This window comes from Chiloscyllium plagiosum, chromosome 28 (genome assembly GCF_004010195.1).
Source record: "Chiloscyllium plagiosum isolate BGI_BamShark_2017 chromosome 28, ASM401019v2, whole genome shotgun sequence".
Lineage (NCBI taxonomy): Eukaryota > Metazoa > Chordata > Chondrichthyes > Orectolobiformes > Hemiscylliidae > Chiloscyllium > Chiloscyllium plagiosum.
In genome coordinates this window covers 14,909,110-14,936,730 of record NC_057737.1, presented here as the reverse complement: position 1 = coordinate 14,936,730, position 27,621 = coordinate 14,909,110, and the positions used below count along the sequence as shown (strand labels likewise).

General features: G+C 39.9%; 1 protein-coding gene across 9 annotated transcripts in view; it reads left to right on the top strand.

Annotated features, from left to right (window-relative positions):
• The window catches only part of LOC122563983 (nuclear pore membrane glycoprotein 210-like), a 178,660-nt gene that overhangs the window by 111,840 nt on the left and 39,199 nt on the right, over positions 1–27,621 (top strand). For 8 of the 9 annotated variants that reach the window (XM_043718385.1, XM_043718384.1, XM_043718383.1 and 5 more), the window contains 2 exons: positions 15,889–16,063; positions 22,122–22,297. The exons of the other annotated variant lie outside the window; for it this stretch is intronic. In XM_043718385.1, the coding sequence (XP_043574320.1) occupies positions 15,889–16,063; positions 22,122–22,297 (351 nt within the window). The remainder of the gene's footprint in view (positions 1–15,888; positions 16,064–22,121; positions 22,298–27,621) is intronic. 9 annotated transcript variants of the gene reach the window in all.

Here is a 27,621-nt window from a genome sequence, read left to right as displayed (position 1 = left end):
CCTGGAGGAAGAACGCCTCATCTTCTGCCTCGGAATACTTCAACCCCAGGGCATCAATGTGGACTTCAACAGTTTCCTCATTTCCCCTTCCCCCACCTCACCCTAGTTCCAAACTTCCAGCTCAGCACTGTCCCCATGACTTGTCCGGACTTGTCCTACCTGCCTATCTCCTTTTCCACCTATCCACTCCACCCTCTCCTCCCTGACCTATCACCTTCATCCCCTCCCCCACTCACCTATTGTACTCTATGCTACTTTCTCCCCAACCCCACCCTCCTCTAGCTTATCTCTTCACGCTTCAGGCTTACTGCCTTTATTCCTGATGAAGGGCTTTTGCCCGAAATGTCGATTTCGCTGCTCCTTGGATGCTGCCTGAACTGCTGTGCTCTTCCAGCACCACTAATCCAGAATCTGGTTTCCAGCATCTGCAGTCATTGTTTTTACCTTCCATACCAGGCAACATCCTCGTAAACCTTCTCTGCACCCTCTCCAAAGCGTCCACATCCTTTGGGTAATGTGGAAACCAGAACTGTACACAGTCTGAAAATTTTCCCTCGCACATCTCTCTTAAACTTCCCCCTTTTCACCTTGAACCTGTGCCTCCTTGTAATTGCAACTACAACCCTGGGAAAAAGCCTCTGACTATCCACCTTACCTGTGCCTTTCATACTTTTGTAGACCTCTATTAGGTCTCCTCTCAGCCGCCATCTTTCCAATGAAAACAATTCTAGTCTTTTTAACCTTTCCTCATAGGCAATATCCTCGAGACCAGGAAACACCCTGGTGAACCTTCTCTCTCCAAATCTTCCACGTCCTTCTGATAATGTGGCAACCAAAACTGCACACAATACTCCAAATGTGGCCTAACAAAGGTTTTATGTAGCTGCAACATCATTTGCCAACTCTTGTACTCCATACCCTGGCCGATGAAGACATGCATGTTTTTTTATTATTTTTATTGAAAACCTTTTCAAATCTTTTACAAATACAACAGAATACAAAATATAGAGGTAGTACAGCAGTGTCATATCACAATACTATTAATAATAAACTACCTACTATTCTACCAGAACAAACATATCTACTTAAACTGAACTACAATCAAATTAAATAAAAGCTAAATTAAGTTGAATTCAAGCTAAATTAAATAACATCACATTACTTTATTCTATTTCAGCCACTGCACCTCCATTGAAGCTCCCATCCCTGGGTGCACCAGTCATTGTTCCCGTATTTTCCCAGTTTCCCCCTCTCAGAGTCCACGGGCTGCCCAATCCAACTCCCATGGCTATAGTATAATCCTGGTTAATATTGCCTATGAGTCTGCATCTATATAATTTAGAAAGGGCTGCCTCACCTTTATAAACCTGCTCTGTTTTGTGGTGCACCATATTTATAAGATAGTCTTAGGAAAGATGCTCCATCACCAGCCTGTACCATCCCATAAGACCTGGGTTTTTTTTCCAACATCCAATTCATTAGAATGATCTTCCTCACATAGTGTCTAAGAATGTTACGCAACTCTTCCTTTGTTCCCCCTCAGAGGACACGTTTGGCAACCCCAGGAGAAGAAATACTGGATTCACCTTGACTTCAATTCCCAGGATTTCCTTCAGCTCCCTTACTATGGCACTCTTGTATCTCTGGAACTTGTAACATGTCCAAAAGCAGTGTGCAAGAGTGCCTAAACTAATGTTACATTTGGGACATCCTGGAAACACTCCTCTCTTGAATTTAGCTAGCCTCTCTGGCCCCATATGAGCCTGTGAAAAATCTTCAATTGCATGCCCTGTGCTTTGTTATGTATTGAGATTTTCTTTACATTTTCCCATATATCTTTCCATGTTTCCAATGAAATATCCTCTCCTAGTTCCCAATTCCAAGTCCCACATAGCCTCTCCATATCTCCTAAGGCATACCCTTCCTATAAATGATACAAAGTAGTAACCAAAAGAGCGCCCGTGCACCAGAGCACACTTCTCTCCCTGTTTGACTTGAAAGGCTGAGCCAGGAGCATGGTCCTCCTCTGTATATAATTCCTTATCTAAAAGTATTGGAAGATGTCCCTATTAGACAATCCATATTTCTGACTTAGTTGACTAAACAACATCAAGACCTCCCCCTCGAATAAATTTCCCAAACAAGAGATTCTCTTATTCTCCCATGCCTTAAAGCTAGAGTCCATCGTCACAGGTTTAAATCCTAGGACTTCCACCAATGGGGTAAACAACAAGGTCTTAAGCCAATTGCCCTCATCTTACCTCATTATCCTCTAAGCTTTCACCATATTCAAAATGATTGGGCTCTTACACTGTTCAGTCACAGATTTCACCTTAGCCATAAATAATAGATTAACCCGGGGACATCTCAACTGAGAGGCTACAACGTCAAGCCAAATGGACCCAAATCCCCCCATACCTAGTCATCCACGTATGCTAACAGTATTTATTTGATATCTCTTCAAGTCTGGAAGGTCCACCCCCACCCCACCACCCTGCGGGAGTTGCAATTTAGTAAATTTAATTAGGGGGAGCCTGTGACACCAAATGAAGGACCCAAGACAACTATTTGAGTCTCCGTAACACTCGTCTGGGTAGCAATAATGGGAGCTTTCTCATGGGGTACAACAGGCAAGGAAGAACATTCATTTTGATCAGGGGTATTCAGTCTAACCGTAATAACAGTAATCCTTCCCACTGCAGATCCTGTTTTATCCTCTCCAGTAACTATGCATAGTTAGCTTTATATAGCTGGTGGAAGGCAGGGGTAATAGAGGTTCCCAAAATACAGAAAACCTTTTGATAACCATCTAAACAGGAACTGCATTCAATCCTTCAGATCAGGCACCTCCACTAATTCCCGCACCGGCATGACTTCTGATTTTGTGAAGTTGATCCTTTATCCCGAAAAACTGCCAAATAACCTAATCTTTTGTATCAATCGGGGTACGGAATTTTCCAGATTGGCCAAAAACAAAAGGACATCATCAGCGTATAGGATGATCTTCTGCTCCACCATTCCCATCCTTGGCGCCACTATTTCACTCCTGATAGCCTCGGCTAACAGTTCAATTACCAATGTAAGTAACAGCAGTGAGAGAGGACATCCCAATTGTACCTTTCCCAATACTGAAGTTATCTGGCTTAATACCGTTTGTAATGACTGCCACCTTAGGATCATTGCACAATACTATCACTCACCTAGCAAAGACTCCCCCAGACCAAAGTGATCTAGGACCCAAACAGGTCTACCTGGTCAAAAGTTATTCCATGTCTAGGGAGACGACCAAACCTGGGATCAACCTTTGACGTACTTGCACCATGTTCAGTATCCTCCTGATATTGTCGGAAGATCTATGGCCCTTGATAAAACCCATCTGATCTTTTATAATATCGGACAATACCTTTTCTAACCTCAGGGGCAGCACCTTAGACAGAATTTTAAAGTCCACATTCAACACCAAAATTGGTCTGTATGAAGCACAGGGTCTTTCCCCTTCTTTAAAATGAGGGAGATATTAGCCAGGGTGGGAGACAATCCTGAGCAAATGAATGACTATACATCCCCAGAAGTAGCTCCGCCAACTCATTTATGAATTCCTTATAAAACTCATTCTGGAATCCATCTGGCCCCAGTGGGGCCACCCTGGGGATGCTTTATTGCTTCCAGCACCTCTTGTGTCGTACTAGGTGCATTTAACAGGGATGGAAATGTGTTGCTGGAAAAGCACAGCAGGTCAGGCAGCATCAATGTGTTGCTGGAAAAGCACAGCAGGTCAGGCAGCATCCAGGGAACAGGAGAATCGGCGTTTCGGGCATAAGCCCTTCTTATTCCTGAAGAAGGGCTTATGCCCAAAACGTCGATTCTCCTGTTCCCTGGATGCTGCCTGACCTGCTGCGCTTTTCCAGCAACACATTTCCAGCTCTGATCTCCAGCATCTGCAGACCTCACTTTCTCCTCATTTAACAGGGAGGCAAGTTCCATGTTTATACCGCGGAAGTCCAGGTTCTCAATAAAGGTTTGTATTCTCACTGCACCGTCTTCGCCACCCTCGAACCAGTATAAATCTGCAAAGTATTCCGGAACTCTAGCATTGATCTTCTTCAACTCACAGGTAACTGTGCCAGTCCTCTCTTTGATAGATATAAAGGATTGCGAAGCGCTTTTCTTTCTAGCCAGATAAGTCAGATATCTACATGGCTTATCTCCAAGTTCAAACAACCTTTGTTTAGCAAAGGAGAACTTTTTTTTCCCACCCGTGTGTGCACTGAGTCAAGAGCAGCCAGGAGAGCCGTGATCCTCTGCAGCTTGACCACTGAAGATCTATTTTAATATGCTTCTTCAGGCACCTTCAGCCAGGCCTCCAGCATCCGTTGCTGCTTCCCCTCTCTGCCTCTCTAGTTGTTGAATATGAAATTGTCAGGCCTCGTAAATATGCTTTAGTGGCCTCCCAAAGTACCGATGGATTACTGGCCGTACCAGAGTTGATATCCCAGAAGGTCCTGAACTTTCTTGCAATGTACTCAGCAAATTTGCTATTCCTTAACGGGAGTGGGTCCATGCGTCAGTGTTGTGCATCTATTCAGTCACCCTTGATTTTAACATCTAAATACACTGGCACATGGTGTGAGATAGTTATATTAGCAATTTTGCAGGCAGTATTCTGTCCAAACAGACCGACGGCATAAAGAACATACCAATTCTTGTGTGGGTTGGAATAGAAAATAAAGTCTCCCGTTTGGGTGGAGATACCTCCACACATCCACGAATCCCAACTTTCACAAGGCCACCAACTGTCTAGATTGCATAAATGTGCCCACCAGGCCTCCTTGCCATGTGTCTACCCCGGAAGCCATATATCATCTTAATCACCTTGGCCACCTGTGTTGCCACTTATAGGGAACTGTGGACCTGAATGCCCAGATCCATCTGTATGTTAATCCTTAGGATTCTGCCATTTGCACTATTCTTCACACTTCAGTGTGATCCTCCAAAATGCATCACCTCTCATTTGTCTGGATTAAATTCCATCTGATATTTCTGTGCCCAATTTGCCAATATGTCTGTATCCTACTGTGTTCTTTCACAATTGTTAATAACCAAGACTGTTTGCCTTTCTAATTGTTAGATATATTTGCATGTTGAGCTCCTCTGGTTGTCTCAGGAATTACTTGTTTCCAAGGTGATACTGAGCGAAGCAGTGCAAAAATTAGTTTTGATTCCAAGTCTGTATTGATTAAGCTCATCTTAACCAAGCCTGCTCATGTATTGCTGCAGTTACCCTGTGTTACATTTAGTGAAGACTGGGAAAATCAAAGTCATGTTGTCATGATCTGAGCAGATGGTAATACTTGACAAGTCGGTCTTCAGAATGAAACCTGGCTTGATAAGTCCTAAGTTTAATTCTTTCATTTGGCTACCGTGGTGATTAGTCACTGAATGTATTCACATGAGGCTGCCAATGTTCTTTAGCATAAGAACACAGGTTTATTTTGCATAGTATAGGAGAAAGCTTTATTTATATATATGACAGTTCAATATGTTTATTATCTTAACATAACGTAATCAGCAAAACAACATTTCAACCTGTTATCAACAATATCCTTTTTAGATATGCAACCCAGAGAAATGTCACTCCTATTTCAACTTTCTAATTTCTTAATGTTATGGTCCCAGATGGGCTAGGAAGGCTGAAATATTAAACAGCTACTTGACTTGCTGTGTTCTTCCAGCCTCCTGCCTGTCTACTTTGGATTTCAGCATCTGCAGTTTTGTTTTGTCTCTAACCCAATATGGATTCTTTGGCGTGATCTTTCTCACCATTCTTATGGTGTCGTCTACATGATTGAAGTAGAAAATGTCTACATAAGGACTGTTTGTAGTTAACTCATCTGGCAAAGATAAGCTAGAGAGACCATCAGCATTTCCATTGTAAATTGATTGCAAATACTTAATTGTGTAAGTGTGAGTTGGCTTGCTGCTAAAGACTGTAGCCCTGTATGACGTCTAAATATTGTAGTTAATAGTTTGTGATCTGTTGGTAGGGTAAATTCCAAGCCCTACAGGTATTGGTGGAATTCTGTAATGCAAAAGTGATTCCTAGAGCTTCTTCCTCTTGATGCAAAAGCTATTGTCTTCTCATATGTCCGAAATAATCATCTCCATATGCTGATGCATCATATGCTAGTTGCACTAGCTTTTGGAGGGCTGCTCTTTCAGGTGGTTGTGGAGTATAAAGTACAAAACCTAGGGCTTCCAAATGAACCTGTTGGACTCTAACCTGGTGTTGTGTGATTTTTAACTTTGTATACTCCAGTCCAACACCGGCACCTCCAAATTATGCTGGTTGCAACTGTAATTTTAGCTTAGAACCGAGTATTCTACAGCATATTACCTCCTAACTCTATCCTGTACAGCATCTACTAGGTGCAAATCCAGAGTGTAATGAGATACTCCCCACTTGATTGGATGAGTGCTAATCCATTAACTTGCAAGAAACTCAACGCTTTTAGGATAATGCAGCCCACTTATTTGACATCCTATTCACTGTTTCCATCACCAATGCAGAATGGTTGTATTGTTAACCATCAACACGATGCATCTAAGCAGATTGTCAAGGTACCTTTGACAGCATTTTCCAATGCCATAACCTCTACTGCTTAGAATGATGAGGCAGCAGATACATGAAAGCAGCAGCATCAGCACGTCCACCTTCAAGCCATGCATATCCCAACATGGAACTGCCACTAACATGCATGAGTATAAAACTGTAATTTCTTCTGCCCTTAGAAAAAGTGAGTGACGCAAGAGAATCTTGTTAAACGTGGTTTACACTTCTTTAAAGGTATCATGCACCAGTTAACACTGTGTATTTGTGTCCAAATATATTGAACTCTGTGCCACAAAGAAGAAACACAGAGGACTGACAAGCTTGAATGGATCTTGAAATGAGCATTGGTAAGTTAGCGGTTGGGTGGGGGAAGAATTGGTGTTGGTAAAAGGTTGGGGCTCGGAAGGATTTGGGTATTGTGTTATGAAGTAGAAGGCGAGTACTGTACCTTTTAAGAGAGTGAATGCTGTTCTACACAGAGCTTACAAGAGCAGTCTCAGAGTGTGCTGGAAATTTGAAAATATTTAACATTTATGTGTGATACCTGAGTTGATTGCTTTTTTGACAGCAATTCGAATTTAACCAATCAGTTTAAATTATGCCCCAGAATACTAAACCCAATCAAGTTTGAATTTATTGTTTTGCCAGCATCAAACAATGATGTTGGGGATATGTAAAAGACAGGCATTTTGAAAATCAAACGAAACAGCTACCATCGAGAGCCAAGAAATTAGGAACACTCTCTATCAAAGGTACCTTTTCATATGAAGCATATATACAGTAAGAGAAAAATGGGAGATCTTCAGCCAGAAGAAGACAGACCCTAAAGATGACAGCTGCTGTATGGTTTTGAAATTAAGTTGACGTAATTTTAATAAGTGTTTTATTGGAACAGTATATTGTTATAGAGTTGGAGACAGATAATAAAGCGGTTAAGAGAAAAGGGGGCTTAGAGTTGTGAGAAGTTGTTGTTTAATGTTCACTTTTAGAGTTAAAGAATAAACTGATTTTTTTTTGAATAGTGAAATTTGAGAGTTCTGTCAGTCATATTTTAACAGATTACGAGGCAAAGTGAGCTATTCTGGGTGTTCAGTTGAGTTAATAGAGGGGTTCACTGCCATCTCTTAACAGTTTGGGGGCTTATCCATGATTTGGACAGATTTAGACAGATACGGTTTGAGAGTTGGACAGATTTGAGATACGAAAGATCCCAGCAGACTTAAACACTTGCCGATTAGTGTCCTAGATTTTAAAATAAAACTTAGGTGAGACAATTTGTTTAATTTTGGTTACTTGTGGTTGGTTAAATTAAAAGTGAGAGAAATGGATCTTAAGATTGCTAAAGAAGTTCTAGGTTTTGAAGATGCTTCCCAAATTTGCCAAGAAAGTTTAGAAAGATAGGAACGGCATTCTTTTAGAATCAGCAAACAGGTTAGAATTGGGTTTAACCAGGGACAAAAGGAAAGTTGAAATTGTAATGGAGTTGATCGAGCACTTAGATGTGTCAGTGAAACAAACAAGTGCAGTAGAGTTAGAAAAACGTAAGTTGCAATTTAGGCAAATGGAGTTAGAAGATACAGGAAGGGAAAGAAGAGCCATGAGAGGAGGAAGAGAGAGAAGGTTCTTAGCTGAGCGAAGAAAGAGAAAGGGAGAGAGAATTTGAACTGATGAGAAAGATGTTGTAGCCGCCTTTATTTCATTTGAAAAATTAGCTGGGCAGATGGGGTGGCCAGAGAACTTGAGTGATGTTAGCTCAGACTAAGCTGGTAGGCAGAGCGAGTGAGGTATTTGCAATGCTGTCAGATGAGGGGTTAAGAGATCTTGCAGATGTCAAACAGGATATTTTGAGTGCTTATGAATTGGTATCAGAAGTGCATAGACAGGAGTTCGATAACATAAAGAAAGAACCAAGTCAGACTTCTATTGAGTTCGAAATAATTAAACATAGTAATTTTGACAGATGGGTGTGGGCCTTCAAAATAGATAAGACCAATGAGGTTTTGAGAGAGGTTATTTTGTTGGCGTTTTAAAAACTCACTTCCAGAGATGATAAGAATTCATATGGATGAACAGGAAGTTCACCAAGTGAGAAGAGCAGCAGAGATGGCAGATGAATTTGCATTGCTGCATAAGGCAACATTTAGCTTCCGACAAGAATGTCATCCTGTGAAGGATAGAAATTGGGAGAAGGGGAGATCCTACATTACAAAATAAAAGACTAGACCATACTGATAATAGTTTACCACAAGTGAAAAAAAAAACCCAAGAAGATGAAAAGGAGGTGAAAGGCCTCAGTGTTTCCACTGTGGTATGGCACGTAAAGCCACACTGTTGGTCATTGACTAAAGGTTTTGTGGGAATAATGTGGTAAAAGAGGCTTAGCCAATGGTATTAGTGAAAGTAGTAAAGTAAACCCCAATAAAAGTCGAGCTGCAGCAGAGTGCACAGCCTTGGCAGGGACTGGGTATTGAGTTAGTGCCTGATCTCTAAAAAGACTTAGTCTCTATGAGTAACATTTACTCAGGAAGAACAGGGGGAAAAGAGAATGAAGTTATAATTTTGAGAGATACAGGTACTAATTAGTCTCTCCTAGTAAGTGATCCAATCAAGGAAACACCTATCAGGATGTAGAATGATACATCCATGGCTTTCACAATCAATGTGTGATGCAACATATAACCTGATTTTGCATCAATACATACATTTCATAGTAAAATTTGAATAAGTTCATTAGGGACAGTCAACACAGTTTTGTGAAGGGTAGGTTATGCCTCAAACCATACTGAGTTCTTTGAAAAGGTGACCAAACAGGTGGATGAGGGTAAAATGATTGATGTGGTGTAAATGGATTTCAGTAAGGCATTTGATAAGGTCCCCATGGTACGCTATTGCACAAAATGCGGAAGCATAGGATTAAGATGATTTAGTTGTTTGGATCAGAAATTGACTAGCTGAAAGAAGACAGAGGGTAGTGTTTGATGGGAAGTATTTATCCTAGAGTTCAGTTACTCATGGGGTACCACAGGGATCTGTTTTGGGTCCGCTGTTGTTTATCATTTATATAAATGACCTGGATGAGGGCATAGAAGGATGGGTTAGTAAATTTGCGGATGGTCAGTAGATATGTGAATAGTGACGAAGGATGTTGTAGGTTGCAGAAAGACATAGATAAGCTGGTCTGAGAGATGGCAAATGGAGTTTAATGTGGAAAAGTGTGAGGTGGTTCACCATGGAAGGAGTAACAGGAATGCAGAGTACTGGGCTAATGGTAAGATTCTTGGTAGTGTAGATGATCAGAAAGATCTTGGTGTCCAGGTACATAGATCTTTGAAAGGTGCCATCCAGGTTGATAGAGTTGTTCAGAAGGCATATGGTGTGTAGGCTTTTATTGGTAGAGGGATTGATTTTTGGAACCATGATATCATGCTGCAGCTGTACAAAACTCTGGTGCGACCATATTGGATTATTACGTGGAGTTATGGTCACCGCATTATCGGAAGGATATTGAAGCTTTAGAAAGGGTTCAAAGGAGATTTACTAGGATGTTGCCTGGTATGGAGAAAAGGTCTTGCAAGGAAAGGCTGAGGGACTTGAGGCTGTTTTCATTAGAGAGAAGAAGGCTGAGAGGCAACTTAATTGAGACATATAAGATAATGAGAGGGTTAGATAGGGTAGACAGTGAAAGTCTTTTTCCTCGGATGGCAATGGCTAGCACGAGGGGGCAAAGCTTTAAATTAGGGTGATAGGTATAGGACAGATGTCAGAAGTAGTTTCTTTACTCAGAGTAGTAAGAACATGGAATGCACTACCTGCAACAGTAGTAGACTCTCCAACTTTAAGGCCATTTAAATGGTCATTGGATAGGTATATGGAGAAGAATGGAATAGCTTAGGTTAGATAGGCTTCAGATTGGTTCCACAGATCGACTCACCATAGAGGACCGAAGGGCCTATACTGCGCTGTAATGTTCTATGTTCTAAGAGATGAATGTATTTGCACTCTTTCTGACCTGTTACCTGAGAGAGTGATAATTTAGCATTCCCCTGTGTAAGATCAGGTTGGAGAGCCAACACAAGACTGGGAAGTAACAGTGGAAGTGATTGACAGTATTAGTTCCAGGAATACAGTTTGTCCTTGTGAACGATTCTGCAGGATCCAAGGTGGGAGTAACAACCCTTGTTGTAGAGAAGCCAAAGGAAGACTAGGGAACTGAGGAGTTAAAAGAAAAATACCCTGGAATTTTTCCAGACTATATAGTAACAAGATTCAACTATCATAAGTCACAGCAAGAAGCAAAAACTAAAGACACAGATGAAGGATTTGAGTTTCAGTTAGTGTACACCCTGTTTGATGTAATGGTGCAGGAAAACCTGAACAGGCAGAAGTGTTTAGTCCTGAAGGGCTAATGGACTTAGAACAGAAAGACGGGACAATAAAATATGTTTATAGGAGAGGCATACTCAGAAATGGAATCCGAATGTATTCCTGAGGGTTATCTTAAGGATAAAATCTTCAGATGAAAATGGAGACCATGGCAGGTTAATGCAGAGGAGGAATGGGTGGAAGTGCACCAGATTGTGTTTCAGGTAGCATACAGACAGGAGATGCTACAGGTAGCACATGAATTACCAGCAGGAGGACACCTAGGTGTAAGGAAGACTCAGGCTAAGGTACAAAAGCATTTCTATTGGTTTGGACTGCGCAAGAATGTGGTTAAATTTTGCCATACGTGCCAAATGATAGGTAAGCCACAGGCAGTAATAAAACCAGCACTTTTGCTGCCAATTTCTGCATTCGAAGAACCTTTTATGCCGGTTATGATTGATTGTGTAGGTCACTTCCTGAAAACTAAAAGTGGGCATCAGTGCTTGCTAACCATAATAGATATATCTAACAGGTTTCTGGAGGCAATTCCATTACAAAGCATTAAGGCAAAAAGAGTGGTAGAGGAGTTAGTAGTTTTCTTCACATGGTATGGGCTACCCAGAGAGATTCAGTCAGACCAAGGGTCTAATTTGACTCCTAGGCTGTTTAAGGAAGTCGTGGATAGCTTAGGCATACAGCACTTTAAATCAAATGCGTATCATCTTGAGTCCCAAGGAGCTTTTGGAAAGGTGGCATCAGACCCTGAAGATCATGTTAAGAGCGTACTGTCAGGATTACCCGAATGATTGGGATAAAGGTATCCTATTCATATTGTTTGCCATTAGAGATGCTCCAAACAAATTGACTCAGTTTACTATCTTTGAGTTAATATTCGGACATGAAGTGAGAGGGCCTTTGAAATTAATTAGACAAAAATTGACAGGACCGAAGTTTGAGATCTCACACTTAGATTATGTATCTGAGATGAGGTAGAGATTAAACTGGGTAGGTTAATTAGCTTAACAGCACCTGAAGAGGGCACAGCATAGAGTGGAACAGGTGGCAGATTAAAAACTCTGAAAGTCAGACGTTTTCCTGTGGGGATGACGTTTTAGTATTTTTACCAATGGTAGATCCCTTCAAAGCCAGGTTTAATGGTCCCTATCAAATTGAGAAAAAGTTAAGTCAGGTAAACTATCTGGTAAAGATGCTGGATAGAAAAAAAAACTGTATCAGGTATGATTTGTGAATATGTTGAAGCCTTACTATAATAGAGACAGGGAACTGGAGAACTGGGTGTTATCTATTGCCCCACAGAGTGAGGAATCAAATCCAGATGTCGTGGAGTTTGATGTGCCTCAAAATACGTTAAATAATGAGGATATCATAGAATTGGCGGCACGGTGGTTCAGTGGTCAGCACTGCTGCTTCATAGTGCCAGGTTCAGTTCCAGCCTCAGGTGACTGTTGATGTTAAGTTTACACATTCTCCCCTTGTCTGCGTGAGTTTCGTCCGGGTGCTCAGATTTCCTCCCACAGTCCAAGGATGTGCAGGTCAGGTGTATTAGATATGCTAAATCGCCCATATGTAGGTTAAGTACATTAGTCAGGGGTAAATATAGAGTAGGGGGAATGGGGTTGAGTGGGTCGGTGTGGAGTTGTTGGTCCAAAAAGGCCTGTGCCTACAGTGTAGGGATTCCATGGTTTGATGAAATCTTTGAGGAGTGGGATAGGTTAGTGAGCAATCTGCCTCAGGAGCAAAGAACCCAGTTGAAAGGTTTGTTGAAAGGAATTGAACAACCAATTGGATACTTCTCAAACTCAACACCCACCAGAGAAAATATTTCACAGTCAAAAAAGAATGATTAAGTTTGGTACTGGCCTTGCAAAATTTTAATGTTTATGTGATGAGCAATGTGTCAGAGATAGTTGTGTAAACTGACCACATTCCTCTTACATTCTTGGAACGGTCTAAAGATCTGCTACATGACATATGCAGGAATAAGATTGGGAGGACTAATGCTATTGTGCATGAGGTGGAAGTATGGAATACTGTTCCAATAAAACACAACCCTACAGACTTCCTCCCAAAGCCACACAGGTCCAGAAGGAAGTCGACGGGATGCTCAACGAAGATACCATCGAACAGAGTCAGAGTGAATGGAGTTCACCAATTGTGTTAGTTCCCAAACCTGACGGGACTCAAGGACTTTGTGTGGACTATCGGAAGGTCAGAGCCATAACAAAATTGGACTCATACCCAATACCAAGATTGGAGGACTGTATAGAGAAAGTTGGACAAGCCACTTACAAAGTCGGGTTTACTGCATGGTTATTGGCAGGTACCTTTATCACAGAAAGCAAAAGAAGTTTCTGTGAATGGGCTGTATCAATTCAAAGTGATGCCTTTTGAAGTGAAGATCGCAATAGCCACATTCCAAAAACTCATGAACAGAGTTGTGACTGGATTAACAAACTGCAGTTTACCTGGATGATGTAGTGATCTTTTGTGAGTCATGGAAAGATCACATGGTATAATTGGCAGAGCTCTTTGAATGATTACAAGAAGCAAAACTGGTAATAAACTTCGAGAAAACAGAATTTGCAAAGGCAGAGGTGACATTCTTGGGACTTAATATCAGTCATGGAAGGTTGACCCCAAGGAACGCGCAGACAGAGACCATCAAGGAATTTCCACAATCATCCTCAAAGAAAGAGGTGCTTCAATTTTTGGTACTGTGGATTCTACCAGAAGTTTGTTCCAAACTTCAGCAGTGCGGTGGCACCACTAACAGATAAAGAAGAACACAAACTTACAGTGGACAGAACAATGCCAGGAGGGATTTGAGAATTTAAAAGCAGTGTTAACCACACCAGTTGCAGCTACACCAAATTTTTTGAAACCCTTTGAAGTTGCAATTGATGCAAGCAGTATAGGAGTTGGAGCTGTACTGCTACATGACAATGATGATGTAATTGAACAACCAATTGGATACTTCTCAAACTCAACACCCACCAGAGAAAATATTCCACAATCAAAAAAGAATGATTAAGTTTGGTACTGGCCTTACAAAATTTTAATGTTATGTGATGAGCAATGTGTCAGAGATAGTTGTGTAAACTGACCACATTCCTCTTACATTCTTGGAATGATCTAAATACAAAATTATAAGACTATTTAATTGGAGTCTTGTGTTACAGACTTTTAATTTACAATTGTACATGTTGCGGGTCATAAAAATGTGGGTATGTGGATTTAAAGGAAAAAGTATGGATAAGATTGAACAGATTCCTGTGTGTGGGTTGTGCAGAAATTAGTATGAACTTAGATTAATGTCCTGTGTGTTTATCCTGTAATGGGATTAAGAATTAGCAAAAAAAGAAGCCATCTTTTCATAATGATGGTTCATTTTTTTTCTTAAGGAGGGAGATGTGAAGTTGAAGGCATGTATACTACCTTTAAAAGAGAGTGAATGCTGAGAATTTTGCACTGAGCTCGAAACAGCAGTCTCTGTATTGGAAAATTGAAAATATGTAAGATTTGGCTATGAAATTGATTCCTGAGTTGGTTGCTGTTTTGACAACAATTTGAATTTAACCAATCAGTTTAAATTATGCCCTAGGATACTAAAACCCAATGGAGTTTGAATTTATTGCTTACCAGCATCGAACTAATGAGACGATCCGATGTTGGGAATATTAAAAAGGCAAGCATTTTGAAAATCAGACCGAGCAACTGCCATCAAGAACCAAGAAATTAGGAACACTCCCTATCAAAGGTACCTTTTCAAATGAAGCATATTTGCAGTAAAAGAAAGAAGACAACCCGGGGAGATCTTTAGCCAGAAGAAGACAGACACCGAAGACGCCAGCCGCTGTATGGTTTTGAAATTAAGTTGATGTAATTTTAATAAGTGTTTTATTGGAACAGTATATTGTTATAAAGTTGGAGACAGATAATAAGCAGTTAAGTGAAAAGGGAGCTTAGAGTTGTGAAAAGTTGTTGTTTATTGTTCACTTTTAGAGTTAAAGAATAAATTGATATTATTTTCTTTAAATAGTGAAATTTGAGAGTTCTCTCACTCATACTTTAACGGGTTACGAAGCGAGGTGAGCTTTTCTGGGTGTTTAGTTTAATTAACAGAGGGGTTCGCCGTTGTGTCATAACAATTGTGAGGCATTGTAGAGGGTAGGCTGGTTTGTTGTGATATTCAGACTTCAAGGAGGGAATCGATATGGAAGAGAATGGAACTGAGATGAAAGCTTAATTTGCACAACAGAAGGGGAAATAACAGGAAAAGACAGGAAATAACACTGAGTTCTGAATAATTCTTCAATTCGAGTTGTGTGAAATCTCTGACCAGTACATTATAGCAGTGATGTAATAGCTCCAGATTTGACTAACTAGTCCATAACCAGCAGCAGCACTGTTGACTGATGCCACATGTTTGAAAAACATTCATTGGTGGTGAATAGTTTGCTGGCTAGGCCACTATTTATTGCCCATCTCCAACTGTCCTTTAGGTGAGAATGATGGTGCACCTTCTTGAATCATTGTAGTCCACTCCATAGTGGAAGGAGTTCAGCATTGTGACCTAGTGCCAGCGAAAGAAAGAAGATATAGCATGCAAAATGGTATTAGAACAAAATGTCGTGAGGGTCAATGTGTCATTCTTCATGCTATGTTTTTTTCAACTCCTTGCCAACGTTGTTGGCTTCTGATCCCCATTTGACCTTAATTGCAGAGTTCCGAAACATGTGGGGAAAATTTTACTCTTTGCTTCTTAACAATCCATTTGAAATAACATGTTTTTCCAATAAGACATAAACGTAATGTGGAGCAGGTATACCTTTACCAAATGTGAGCCTGTATACCTGTGCTAAAGTTTTAAGGTTCTCATTTGAAATCAACAGGGATGGCAAAGCCTATGTCAACTATGAAGTGCGCAAATGTCCTCACAATAAATCTGTGGTAATGGAAGATGGGCATGGTGTCTTGACATCGGGACCTCGAACTGGTTCTTCTGCACTCACGGTAACATCACTTGAATACTTTGGACTGAATCAAACTATTGTAACAGGAGTAAGGGTAAGTATTTCACTATTTTGCAATATAGTGAGTCCCAATGCTAAGCATGAAATGTCATTTTAAACAGTCCCCGTGTTGCATTAATTATTCTAGCAGTGAACTTAGAAATGGTATGTTTCATTGGAGCCAAAAAATACAAATTGATCATTGTGCACAATATGATCCTAATCACAACTATGTTGTAACTTGAAATGTACAAAGAGCAGATTAGAAGCCTCCAAACACTGAGCAGTAGAAGAAGCTCAGTAGTAGAAGCAACTTGCCATCATCTTCTTGAGGGCAATTATGGTTAGGCAATAAATTGTAGCATAGCCAAGATGCCCATATCTCATGAATGGGGAAAAAAGAAGCAGCCAAAGAATTAACCCAGAGGTTGTCATGATTGAGTCCTTAGTAAATTGTTGTAGTAAACTGTAGTTGGAAGTCTTAGAGCAGATGCTTATATGTACTGTTGAGGGCATGTAGAAGACCTATTCCTCACAGGGAGAAAATAATAAAAAATTACATGCAAGTACAAGTGCATGATTAGAATTCATTAAAAGTTACATAATATAACTGAAGTCTTTCAGCTCAGAATCTTGGGTAACTAGAAGACCTTTGGAAATAAATTATTTTTAACTGAGTCAATTCAGAAAAACTTTGGGTTATGACATGCAATTGAAGACACAGAAATATTACCATCAAAGGTCAAAATGTTTAGATTGCTTATAAAACTAATAATGTTTTACTTATCAGTCCTACATCTGCAAATCCCTCGTTAAACCGTTTGAATGATTTTCAACATGTACTCTAAATAGTGAATAAAAGCCAATAACATACTCTTATCACTAAAATAATTAAATTTGAGGCAAACTACAGTTTAATTCTACTTTTTGCATAGGTATATCGTTTTCCTGTAAAATTCAATATATACTTAATGCATGTGCAAGCATGAATGGAAAAGATAAATAATAGTTAGCATGTCTTCCAAGTAGCAGAAGTGTACCAAATTGCAGAATATAGTAGAACCCCTCTATCCACGGATTGGGTTTCCACAGTTTCAGTTATCTGTGGTTTACCGTGACCAAAAAAATTACATGAAACATTCCAGAAATAATTCCGGGGGCTGCCAGGAAGGTATGTTTCCCATTTAAATGGGATAGGGTTCACTGCTATCCATGGTTTCGGGCATCCACAGTAGGTCTTGGAATGTATCACCCGTGGATACAGGGGGACACCTGTAAAGCAAGATATCCTTTTAGATGAGGCCCAATTCAGTTAATATGTTTGTATGTAATAGTGTGATTCTGTCCAAATCAAAGATACCAGTAGAGATAGCACTGGAAATCATTTGCTTTGGAATTTATAATCTTCCTTTTTCACTTTTTTTTTCTCCATTTGCCCATTCTTCTAAATATGTCAGTAGCTCTTGAAAGTAGAATCCATACATGAAAATGAGATGGACAGTTAGAACACTATTTTGCCAACCTTGGAAGATAGGGTGGGTATCACAAGAGCTATGTCAGTTCAGCTCCATGACTCCAACAACCTCTCTGTAGATTATGAGATTTAAGAACAAGCAAGTCTCTAGCTCGTTGAGCCTGCACTGACCTGACTACTCTGTTACCACTTTCTAGCACTGGGCCCACAGCCTTGAATGTTATGACATTTCAAGTGCTCTTTAATGTACTTCTTGAAAAAGTTTTTGAGGTTTTCCACCTCTGCTACCTTCCCAGTCAGTGTATTCCAGATTTCCACCACCCTGTGCGTAAAAAATGTTTTCCTCAAATCCTCTCTAAACCTCCTGCCCTTCACCTTAAAATTATCCCCCCGGTTATTGATCCTTCAAATAAAGGAGAGCATGTCATAGATCATGTTTGAACTAATAATCCTGAACTCAACTTCCCTGCCTTTTCCCCATATTCCTTGATTCCCTTACTGATTAAAAGATTTATCTGAGCCTTGAATACACTTAACTATTCATCCTCAATAGCCCTTTATAGTAAACAATTGCACAACATCATTATCCTCTGAAAGAAGACATTCCTCCTCATTCTCTGCCTTAAAAGGCCAAATTCATTCTGATTGTGCCCTCTGGTCCTAAACTTCCCACAAGGGAAAGCAACCTTTCCACATCTACCCTGTCAAGTCCTAAGAATGTATGTTTCAATAAGGTTGCTTCTCATTCTTCTATACTCCAATGAATACAGGCCCAACCTACTGAACCGCTCCTCATAAGTCAGTGCCTCCATACCTGGCATCAGCCTGGTGAAACGTTTCGAGACTGCCTTCAATGCCAGTGTATATTTTGTTACATAAGGAGACCAAAATTGTTCACAGTATTCCACCTGTTGTCGGACAAATGCCTTTTATTGCTTTAGCAAGACTCCCCCTGCCATTTTTACACTCCATTTCCTTTGACATAAAGACGAATATTCCATTTGCCTTCCTAGCACCTGTGTGCTGACATTTTGAGATTTATATACGACTACTTCCAAATCCCTCTGTGTTGTAGCTTTGTGTAGTTTTTCTCCATTTAAGTAATATTCAGCTCTTTTTCCTGCTAAAGTTCATAACCTTACATTTTACCACATTATATTCCATATGCCAGGTCTTTTCTTATTCCTGAATACCTGCTAAACTCTTTTCCCAATCCAGCCAGCTCTGCCCTCATGCCTTTGTAATTCCCTATTTAAGCTTAGCACAGTTGCGTCTGACTCATGTTTCTCCCTCTCAGACTGAACGTTAAATTCTACCATAATATGGATATACCTCCCTCAGAGTTTTCAGTTTTCTTGTACTCATTGAACTTTAAGAGATTGACAGACAACTATATTGAAACACGTAAGATTCTTACAGGGCTTGATAGGGTAGATGATAGGTTATTTGCAGGAGATTCCAGGACCAAAAGGCATAATCTCAGTAAGGGGTCATGCACTTAAGACAGATGAGGAAGCATTTCTTCTGAGGGCAGTTCATCTTTGGCACTCTTTACTACGGAGGGCTGTAGAGGCAATGTCATCAAATATATTCATGGCCAAGATGAAGGTTTTTAATCAGTAAAGGATTTGAGGATTATGGGGGAAAGGCAAGAAAGTGGAGCTGAGCATGTCAATTCTGCCAGGATTTCATTGAACAGCAGAGTAGACCCAAGGCCAACTATACCAAACTTGGCAGAATCTGGGGAATGTGGATTGGGAGCAGCAATTTGAAGGTAAGTCCACATTTGATATGTGGGAGGCTTTTAAAGAGAGGTTGATTTGAGTTCAGGAGGGATACGTTCCTGTGAAAATGAGGGATCAAAATGGCAAGGTTTGGGAACCATGGATGACAGGTGAAATTGTGAGACTAGCTAAGAGGAAAAAGGATGCATACATAATGTCTAGGTTATTGGAGACAGACAAAGCTTTGGAAGAATATCGGGAATGTAGGACTAGTCTGAAACAAGGAATTAAGAGGGATAAAAGGGGTCATGAGTTATCTATAGCAAACAAGGTTAAGGAAAATACCATAGCCTTTTTTTCATATATAAGGAGCAAGAGGGTAACTAGAGAAAGGATTGGCCCACTGAAGGATAAAGGAGGAAAGTTTTGCGTGGAGAAAATGGGTGAGATTCTTAACGAGTACTTTGCATCGGTATTCACCAAGGAGAAGGGACATGACGGATGTGAGGTTAGGGATAGATCTTTGAGTACTCTAGGTCGTCGGCATAAGGAAGGATGAAGTTTTGGGTATTCTAGACAAGTCTCCAGGTCAGGGTGGGATCTATCCCAGGTTATTGAGGGACGTGAGAGATGAAATGGCTGGGGCTTTAAAAGATATCTTTGCAGCATCCTTGAACACTGGTAAGGTCCCAGAGGACTGGAGAATTGCTAATGTAGTCTCCTTGTTTAAGAAGGGTAGCAGGATTACTTCAGGTATTTGTAGACCGGTGAGCTTGATGTCAGTGGTAGGGAAGCTGCTGGAGAAGATATTGAGGGATAGGATTTATTCCCATTTGGAAGAAAATGGGCTTATCAGTAATGAGCAGCATGGTTTTGTGTGGGGAAGGTAACGTTTTACAAATCTAATGGAATTCTTTGAGGAGGTGACAAAGTTGATTGATGGGGAAAGGGCTGTAGATGTCATATACGTGGACTTTAGTAATGCATTTGATAAGGTTCGCCATGGTAGGCTGATGGAGAAGGTGAAATTGCATGGGGTCCAGGGTGTCCGAGCTAGATGGATAGAGAACTGGCTGGGCAGCAGGAGACAGAGATTAGTAGTGGAAGGGAGTTTCTCAAAATGTAGACCTGCGACCAGTGGTGTTCCACAGGGATCCATGCTGGGACCACTGTTGTTTGTGATATTTATAAATGACTTGGAGGAAGGTATCGGTTGCCTGATTAGAATGTTTGCAGATGACACTAAGATTGGTGGAGTTGTTGTGGTTCTGTTCGCCAAGCTGGGAATTTGTCTTGCAGACACCCTGTCTAGGTGACATCCTCGGTGCTTGGGAGCCTCCTGTGAAGCGCTTCTGTGATCTTTCTTCTGGCATTTGTAGTGGTTTGAAGCTACCGCTTCCGGTTGTCAGTTCCAGCTGTCCGTTGCAGTGGTCGGTATATTGGGTCCAGGTCGATGTGTTTATTGATTGAATCTGTGGATGAGTGCCATGCCTCTATGAATTCCCTGGCTGTTCTCTGGCTTGCCCTCTAATAGTAGTGTTGTCCCAGTCAAACCCATGTTGCTTGTCATCTGCGTGTGTGGCTACTAAGGATAGCTGGTCATGTCGTTTCGTGGCTAGTTGGTGTTCATGGATCCGCAGCTGGAACTGACAACCGGAAGCGGCAGATTCAAACCACTACAAATGCCAGAGGAAAGATCACAAAAGGCTCCCAAGCACTGAGGATGTCACCTAGACAGGGGACGAAACGTCTGCAACACAAATTCCCAGCTTGGCGAACAGAACCACAACAACGAGCACCCGAGCTACAAATCTTCTCACAAACTTTGAATTGGTGGAGTAGCAGATAATACATCAGAATGTAGATAGATTGGAGAGAAATGACAGATGGAGTTCAGTGCGGGCAAATGCAAGGTGATGCATTTTGGAAGATCCAATTCAAGGGCAAACTATGCAGTAAATGGAAAAGTCCTTGAGAAAATTGATGTACAGAGAGATCTGGATGTTCAGGTCCATTGTTCCTGAAGGTGGCAGTGCAGGTCAATAGAATGGTCAAGAACGCATACGGCATGCTTTCCTTCATCGGATGGGATATTGAGTACAAGATTGGCAAGTCATGTTACAGTTGTATCGGATTTTGGTTCGACTGCTTTTGGAACACTGCGTACAATTCTAGTCGCTACATTACCAAAAGAATGTGGATACTTTGGAGACAGTGCTGAGGAGGTTCACCAGGATGTTGCCTGGTATGGAGGGTGCTAGCTATGAGGAGATGTTGAATAGATTAGGGTTATTTCATTAGAAAGTTGGAGGTTGAAGGGGGACCTGTTTGAGGTCTACAAAATCATGAGAAGTAGAGACAGGGTGGATAGTGAGAAGCTTTTTTCCCCAGAGTGCAGAACTCAATTACTAGGGCTCTCATGTTCAAAGTGAGAGGGGAAAGGTTTAGGGGAGATGTGCGTGGAAAGCAGAGGGTGGTGGGGCCATGGAATGCGTTATCAGCGGAGGTGGTAGAGGCGGGAACAATATTGTCGTTTAAGATGTATCTAGGCAGATACATGAATGGGCAGGGAGCAAAGAGATACAGATCTTTAGAAAATAGGCTGTAGGTTTAGATAGAGGATCTGGATGGGTGCAGGCTTGGAGTGCCGAAGGGCCTGTTCCTCTGCTGTAATTTTCTTTGTTCAGTGAGCTAAATGGTCTGCATCTACTCCTATGTCTTAAGGTCTTATCTCTGCAGTCGTTATTTGATAATGTACCATAAGAAAAAAGTTTAACATACTTTGGTTGTCAATTCACTTAGCTGAAATTTGTCAAAATTTATTCTGGTTAACAGTTATTAATCTGCACTAACATTAGCCTCATGTGCTAACTAAGATTCACTTAGCATGTATGTTGCTTCTGCATTGTTATTAGGTGGCTCCAGTGGCATACCTTAGTATTAACACCAGCCCAAAGTTACATATTGCCAAAAATGAAGAACTGGCTGCTGTCCCTCTTGGAATGACATTGACTTTTAGAGTTAACTTTTATGATCTTAGTGGAGAGCAATTCCACGCGCACAACACAGAATTGTATTTAGCTGTTAACAGGTAAGCAGTATTTCTGACTATAGAAAGTATTAACATATCTTAAAGAACAAATGGAAGGAATTTATTTTGATACAAATTGTTTTAAAGCTTTATCTAAACCAGTACAGTGTTCTTGTTACAGCAGGGAAATCTGATATAATTATTAGTAAGTGCCAGGTACAGAGTGATCCTCTTTTAAATACCTTTCATAAATGAGAAATTTGATATCCTTCTTTATTTCCTAAAGATACGTGTTGAGATACGTGCTCAACTGATAATTAAAAGCAGCTTCTGTACCAGTCAATTCATTTAGTGCAGATTTACAATTTATATATCCAAAGGTAATTGCAGCACATTAAAATGCAATATTTAGATAATATCAGTAACCTGTTGACATACCTGGAGCTCAGCACATCATGCATAAGAACTCAAGAATAGGTTTTGCTGAGTGCAGCAGCAACAGAAGACTGGCTTTCCATTTATAGGTATCAGGAGATGGATAGCAAACATTTCAATCTTGAATCTTAATAAAGTTAAACATTATGATTCCATATTGTTTATTTGCTCAAGCTCCAATATTGAATTTGTTGTTTGAGTTCTTTACTCTTCAGTTCTTGGACTTGTCTGTGACAGCTGGTATTAGCTTTCTCCCATGGGTAAATCAAAAATGAATTTTTAGCCTGCAGCAAAAAAGTAGAGAATATGAATGGCAATTATTTTTTGCCTTCAGATTTTATATCTTTTACCAACATAATGTAAAACTCCCCAGTTTATGAAGGCTTTATATATTATAATTTAATTTTCACATTAGATTGGCTTGGAAAAAATTATTAAATGTCCTTTGCTATATCAAGTCACCTCTCTTTGTTTCTCTAAATGTGCCCATCAAGTACAAACGTTCTTATCCTAAATCTGGCATTTTCACCATTTAATGCATCGAAAGGAGAATAAAGGATCAAAGTCTACAATCCGAACTGTTAGGTTGTTTACATCTCTTTGGGACATCATAGGTAGTTCATTGAGATTATCAACGCCGTATCACACCATAGAAACATTGCCGTCTCCTGGAATCAAGTGATTTAGGAATGCCTCCAGTTAAATCACAGTTCTGAGCCTGAAACCTCCTGGTTCTATTCATCTGACTTCTATAGATTCACCTCATGTACACAGTTCCATTCTACTAATTAAATATAGGCCTTCTCACCCATGCAAATTGTTCCAGTCTGCATGACTTGCCACCCCAGCCAATGTCTTCATTGTGAACACAGACAGCAATTATTACCATAGATCTAGCGTACTTCCCTGACTTCAGCTCAGGATACACTCTGAACTCAATCCTCGACATATAGCTGGCATTATTTGTTATCTAATTTAGGTTATCTGAAAGTTGTACTCCCAAAGACTCCTGATGATTAAAATTGGAATCATAATTTGATGTCACACATTTTTAATATACCCCCATTTTGAAATGATACAACTAAATTCTCAAGTATTTTTAATGAAAATTATTTAGTTTGCAAGTCTTAGTTTCAGTTTGCATCGTCATTGTTAATGAATCTTATTTGGAATTCTGACTCTAATAGTTCTGGGGACTCAACAAGAAAAGCTTCCTAACATTGTTTTCATCATTATTTTCCCATCAATCAGAATAGGAATATTATTTATATTGTTTACATGTTAATAGATCTCTGAATTATTAATAAAACACGTCGAGCATAATTATAAGTAATAAGGGCAATTTATTTACTTTGTAATACAAAAACCTTTGGCAAACCTGTAAGGAACAGATTTAATCATACTAGCAGCAGACTTCTGCAAAATGTGATCCGATGAATGTGCTAATATTAATATTGTTATTGTTTTGCTTTTATATTGGAATAATGTTAACTGTGTTTTGTTGCATTATGAAATTTTAATTCATTGCAGCTACACAGCACCTCCTAAATTTTAAGGACTGAACCTTTATATATTTTAAATCAATCTGTTCAGATGCATTATAACACACTTCTAGAGCAGTTGGCACTTGAACCCAGGCCTTCTAGCCCTGAAGTCGAGTCTTTACAACTGCATCACAAGATCCTTTATACTATGACTGATTCTTTGGGCCTCCCTAATATTAGGTCGCCAATAGCTTAGGGGAATATTATATGGAGATATGCAAATGCCTGCTGCTTCCAAAGCTCAATTGAAACCACTGATCGGACAACAAGTAGCCCTGCAAAACTAAAGCAAATGGGGTAAAATCAAATAATCAAAAGTTTCTCTTGCTAAAGTAGTAATTCTGCAACACATTCCAAAGTCATGACCTCTGTCTAGAAGAACAAGGGCACGGGAACACCATCTGTTAAATTTCCCTCCGACTCTCACACCACCTTGACTTGAAACTCATCACATTCCTTAATTGTGACTGGCTCAAAATTCTGGAGTTCTTTTTCTAAAAGCACTAATGCCTATACATGGACCCTATGGACTGCAGTGGTGTAAGAAAGTGGCACATCACAATCTTCTTAAGGACAGTTAAGGATAAGCAATACATCCCATGAACAAATGAGATAAAAAACTACAATCATAGAAATTGCTGATATTGAAGCTGGAAGTTAGATTGATTTCATCATCCCGATGGCAAAGCAACTTATTAAGAGGAATTTGGCTTATTAACACAATGTGTGTAAGCCGTCTTATACAGAGTTATCTGTACATGTATTGTTACAATAAAAGTAATGTAGGAACATGCTAACAGTCATTCATTAGGTGTAAGATAGAGATATAAAACCTCGAAAGACTAATGAGAGTTTGATTTGAGGGATCCAATAATTTTGAATACTGAGGTCAGAACTCCAGCTCATTTCAGATTCATCTTTCTAATTGATTGGGTAGCCCGTCACTTGGGAAACCGATAAGGTGGGTGATATACTGGGTTTTCCACTTAGTGTAGTTTACCTTCCCTTGAATTCAATGGAGATTATTAGTGGTGTGTCCTAATCTGATATTCTATGTTAATCATCCATTTAATTCTGTTGGTTTTCCTGCTTGCAAAGTTAGATTAAAATTAACCCTCACTGGAAGATTTGCAAACATTATTTAAACCCAGAAATTAGACTCTCAATATCTTTAGTTGAGCTATTCTTTCACTACTTTAAAACACAGCCAGTTCCTAAGTTGCACTGGTTTTGTAGAGAAGAGTGCAATATTATCTAGCTCTGTAATGCCTTGTTTTTTTTGAGCCATAGTTTTCTCTACTCAGAGTCAGGGCGAAGTCAAGGCAAAAAAAGTTAACAATGCTAAAGTAGAATTATAATGTTTCATGTGTTAAAAGTCCATGAAACCAGATTAATAATGCAGGGAAACATGCCTTTTTTTTGTTCTTTATGGTAGTGCAAATACGACCAATAGTGATAAGTGAGTCCAATCTTCATGGACTCATGTTATTCATGTTCCCTAAAGATGCAATGTCTAATCTGGGTCATAAAATGTTATTATGTTATAAACCTGGTCTGTACTGTTATACAAATAATATAGAGCATGTGGGTCAACTGTAATAAATGTTAAAGAAAATCCTTAGCCTACTTGCTGGATTGACTAATGCAAATGGACTCTAGGAGTCCCATCTATGGGATCAATGGACTCAGTGTTTGACAGTGCTTGATACTTATATTCGAGAACAATAATCTCATGCCTGATAATTCAAATTTCATGAATGGGATCTGCTTGGAATTTGTCCTTCTATCTGTGGCATATATTCTGACATTCACGAGGAGTATTTGGATAGCAGATTTTGCACCATCGAGGTGAAATTGGGATACTGAGAAACACTGGAGAAACTGAAATATATACATGAAAACCTACTTTTCCTCCTTTGGAAACATAGTGCTGTTGTTGTTACTGCCTTTGAAAAGGTGCTACCTAACCGAAAAAAAACCCCTTCCTGTCTATATTATCTGGTCGGCATGAACGAGTTTGACTGAAGGATCTGTTTCCATGCTGTACATTTCTATGATTCTATTAAAAAAAATGTGTTCCCTGTTTGGGCTGTTAAGTCTGGTCCAATCAGGGAGCCCTGACTGACATATAAAAAGGATGAGTGTCAGAGGTATTGACATCCTGGTACCCAACACTGAATGCGTAGGACCAAAGCCAAGGACTGTTCATGTATAAATAAGGAGTGACTTGGTGACAACATACTCGTCTATATGGAGTTATTTTAATGGCAATAGGAGTAAAGCACAATCCTGAAGAAACCTGCTCTCAGCAGTCGTATTTGAGTTGAGGTTAAGCATTTGTTTAGGAAGCTTGAGACCTTCAACCTTGCCATTAAGAACTGAGTTCAGTACATAGAAAGAATTGGTATTTCTTTTTGAGAAAATAATATTGGGCAGACAAGAAATGAGTAATTCTCTTAACAGCCTCTGTAGCTACAGCTTTCTGTGTCATCAGATGCTTAATTTTCTCTGAGGCACCACTAAAACCTTTCAAGAATTGACAAACGTAATTAAGGAATATTTCATCCCCAAGCTGCCTCTAGTTCTGAAAAGCTATTGTTTTCACTCAGCAATTCAAAAACCAGGGGAATTTGTATTGGGATTTTTGATTCGGTTAAGCAATTGGAAGAAGCCTGCGACTTTGGTTTAAGCCTTGATAAGATGCTCTGAAACTATCTGATATGAGGAATGAATGATGTAACTATACAAAAATGTCTTCTAGCTGAAGTCCAACTGGACTTCAAATACCCATGACAACTGGTTTTACCATTGAAAAATGCAGCAAGTGGAGCGTAAGATATTCCACAGTATATTCAATTGGAAGTGGACACCCTCACCAGTCTGATTAAGTGTGGGGGAACATCACTTGAGTGCAGAAAACTGCATCGACTCACTCAGGACATATCTTGATCAGAGGGGCTTTAGGTTGGCTCATAGCAAAACCTCAAAACAAAGCTAACCCTAGGCCAAATGGTTAAAATTTCCTTCAGGATCCTGGCCAGCAGGCCATTGTAGTTGTTGTGGATATGCGGACCCGAGAGAGCAAAACAGTTCTACTAGACCTAAACTGAGTAAGATAACTTCGGCCCGTATCCAGGAGCTTTCATATCCTAGAAAATCCATCCACATTTGGTTTTGAACAGTCAAATTGTTTAGCAACATCAAAATCAGAACAAGTCAAGATAGAAGTCTGGTTAACTGATAATCCATTTCTAATGGAGGTTGATACCAGTACAACTGTGTCAGTCATTGCAATTATTAACAAAATTCATTGTCTTTAACTTTGTGCAAGATCTCAGTTAAGCTGAGAACCGATACTGAGAAATCTTTATAGATGAAGGGTACAGCTTCGGTTTCAGTCTATTA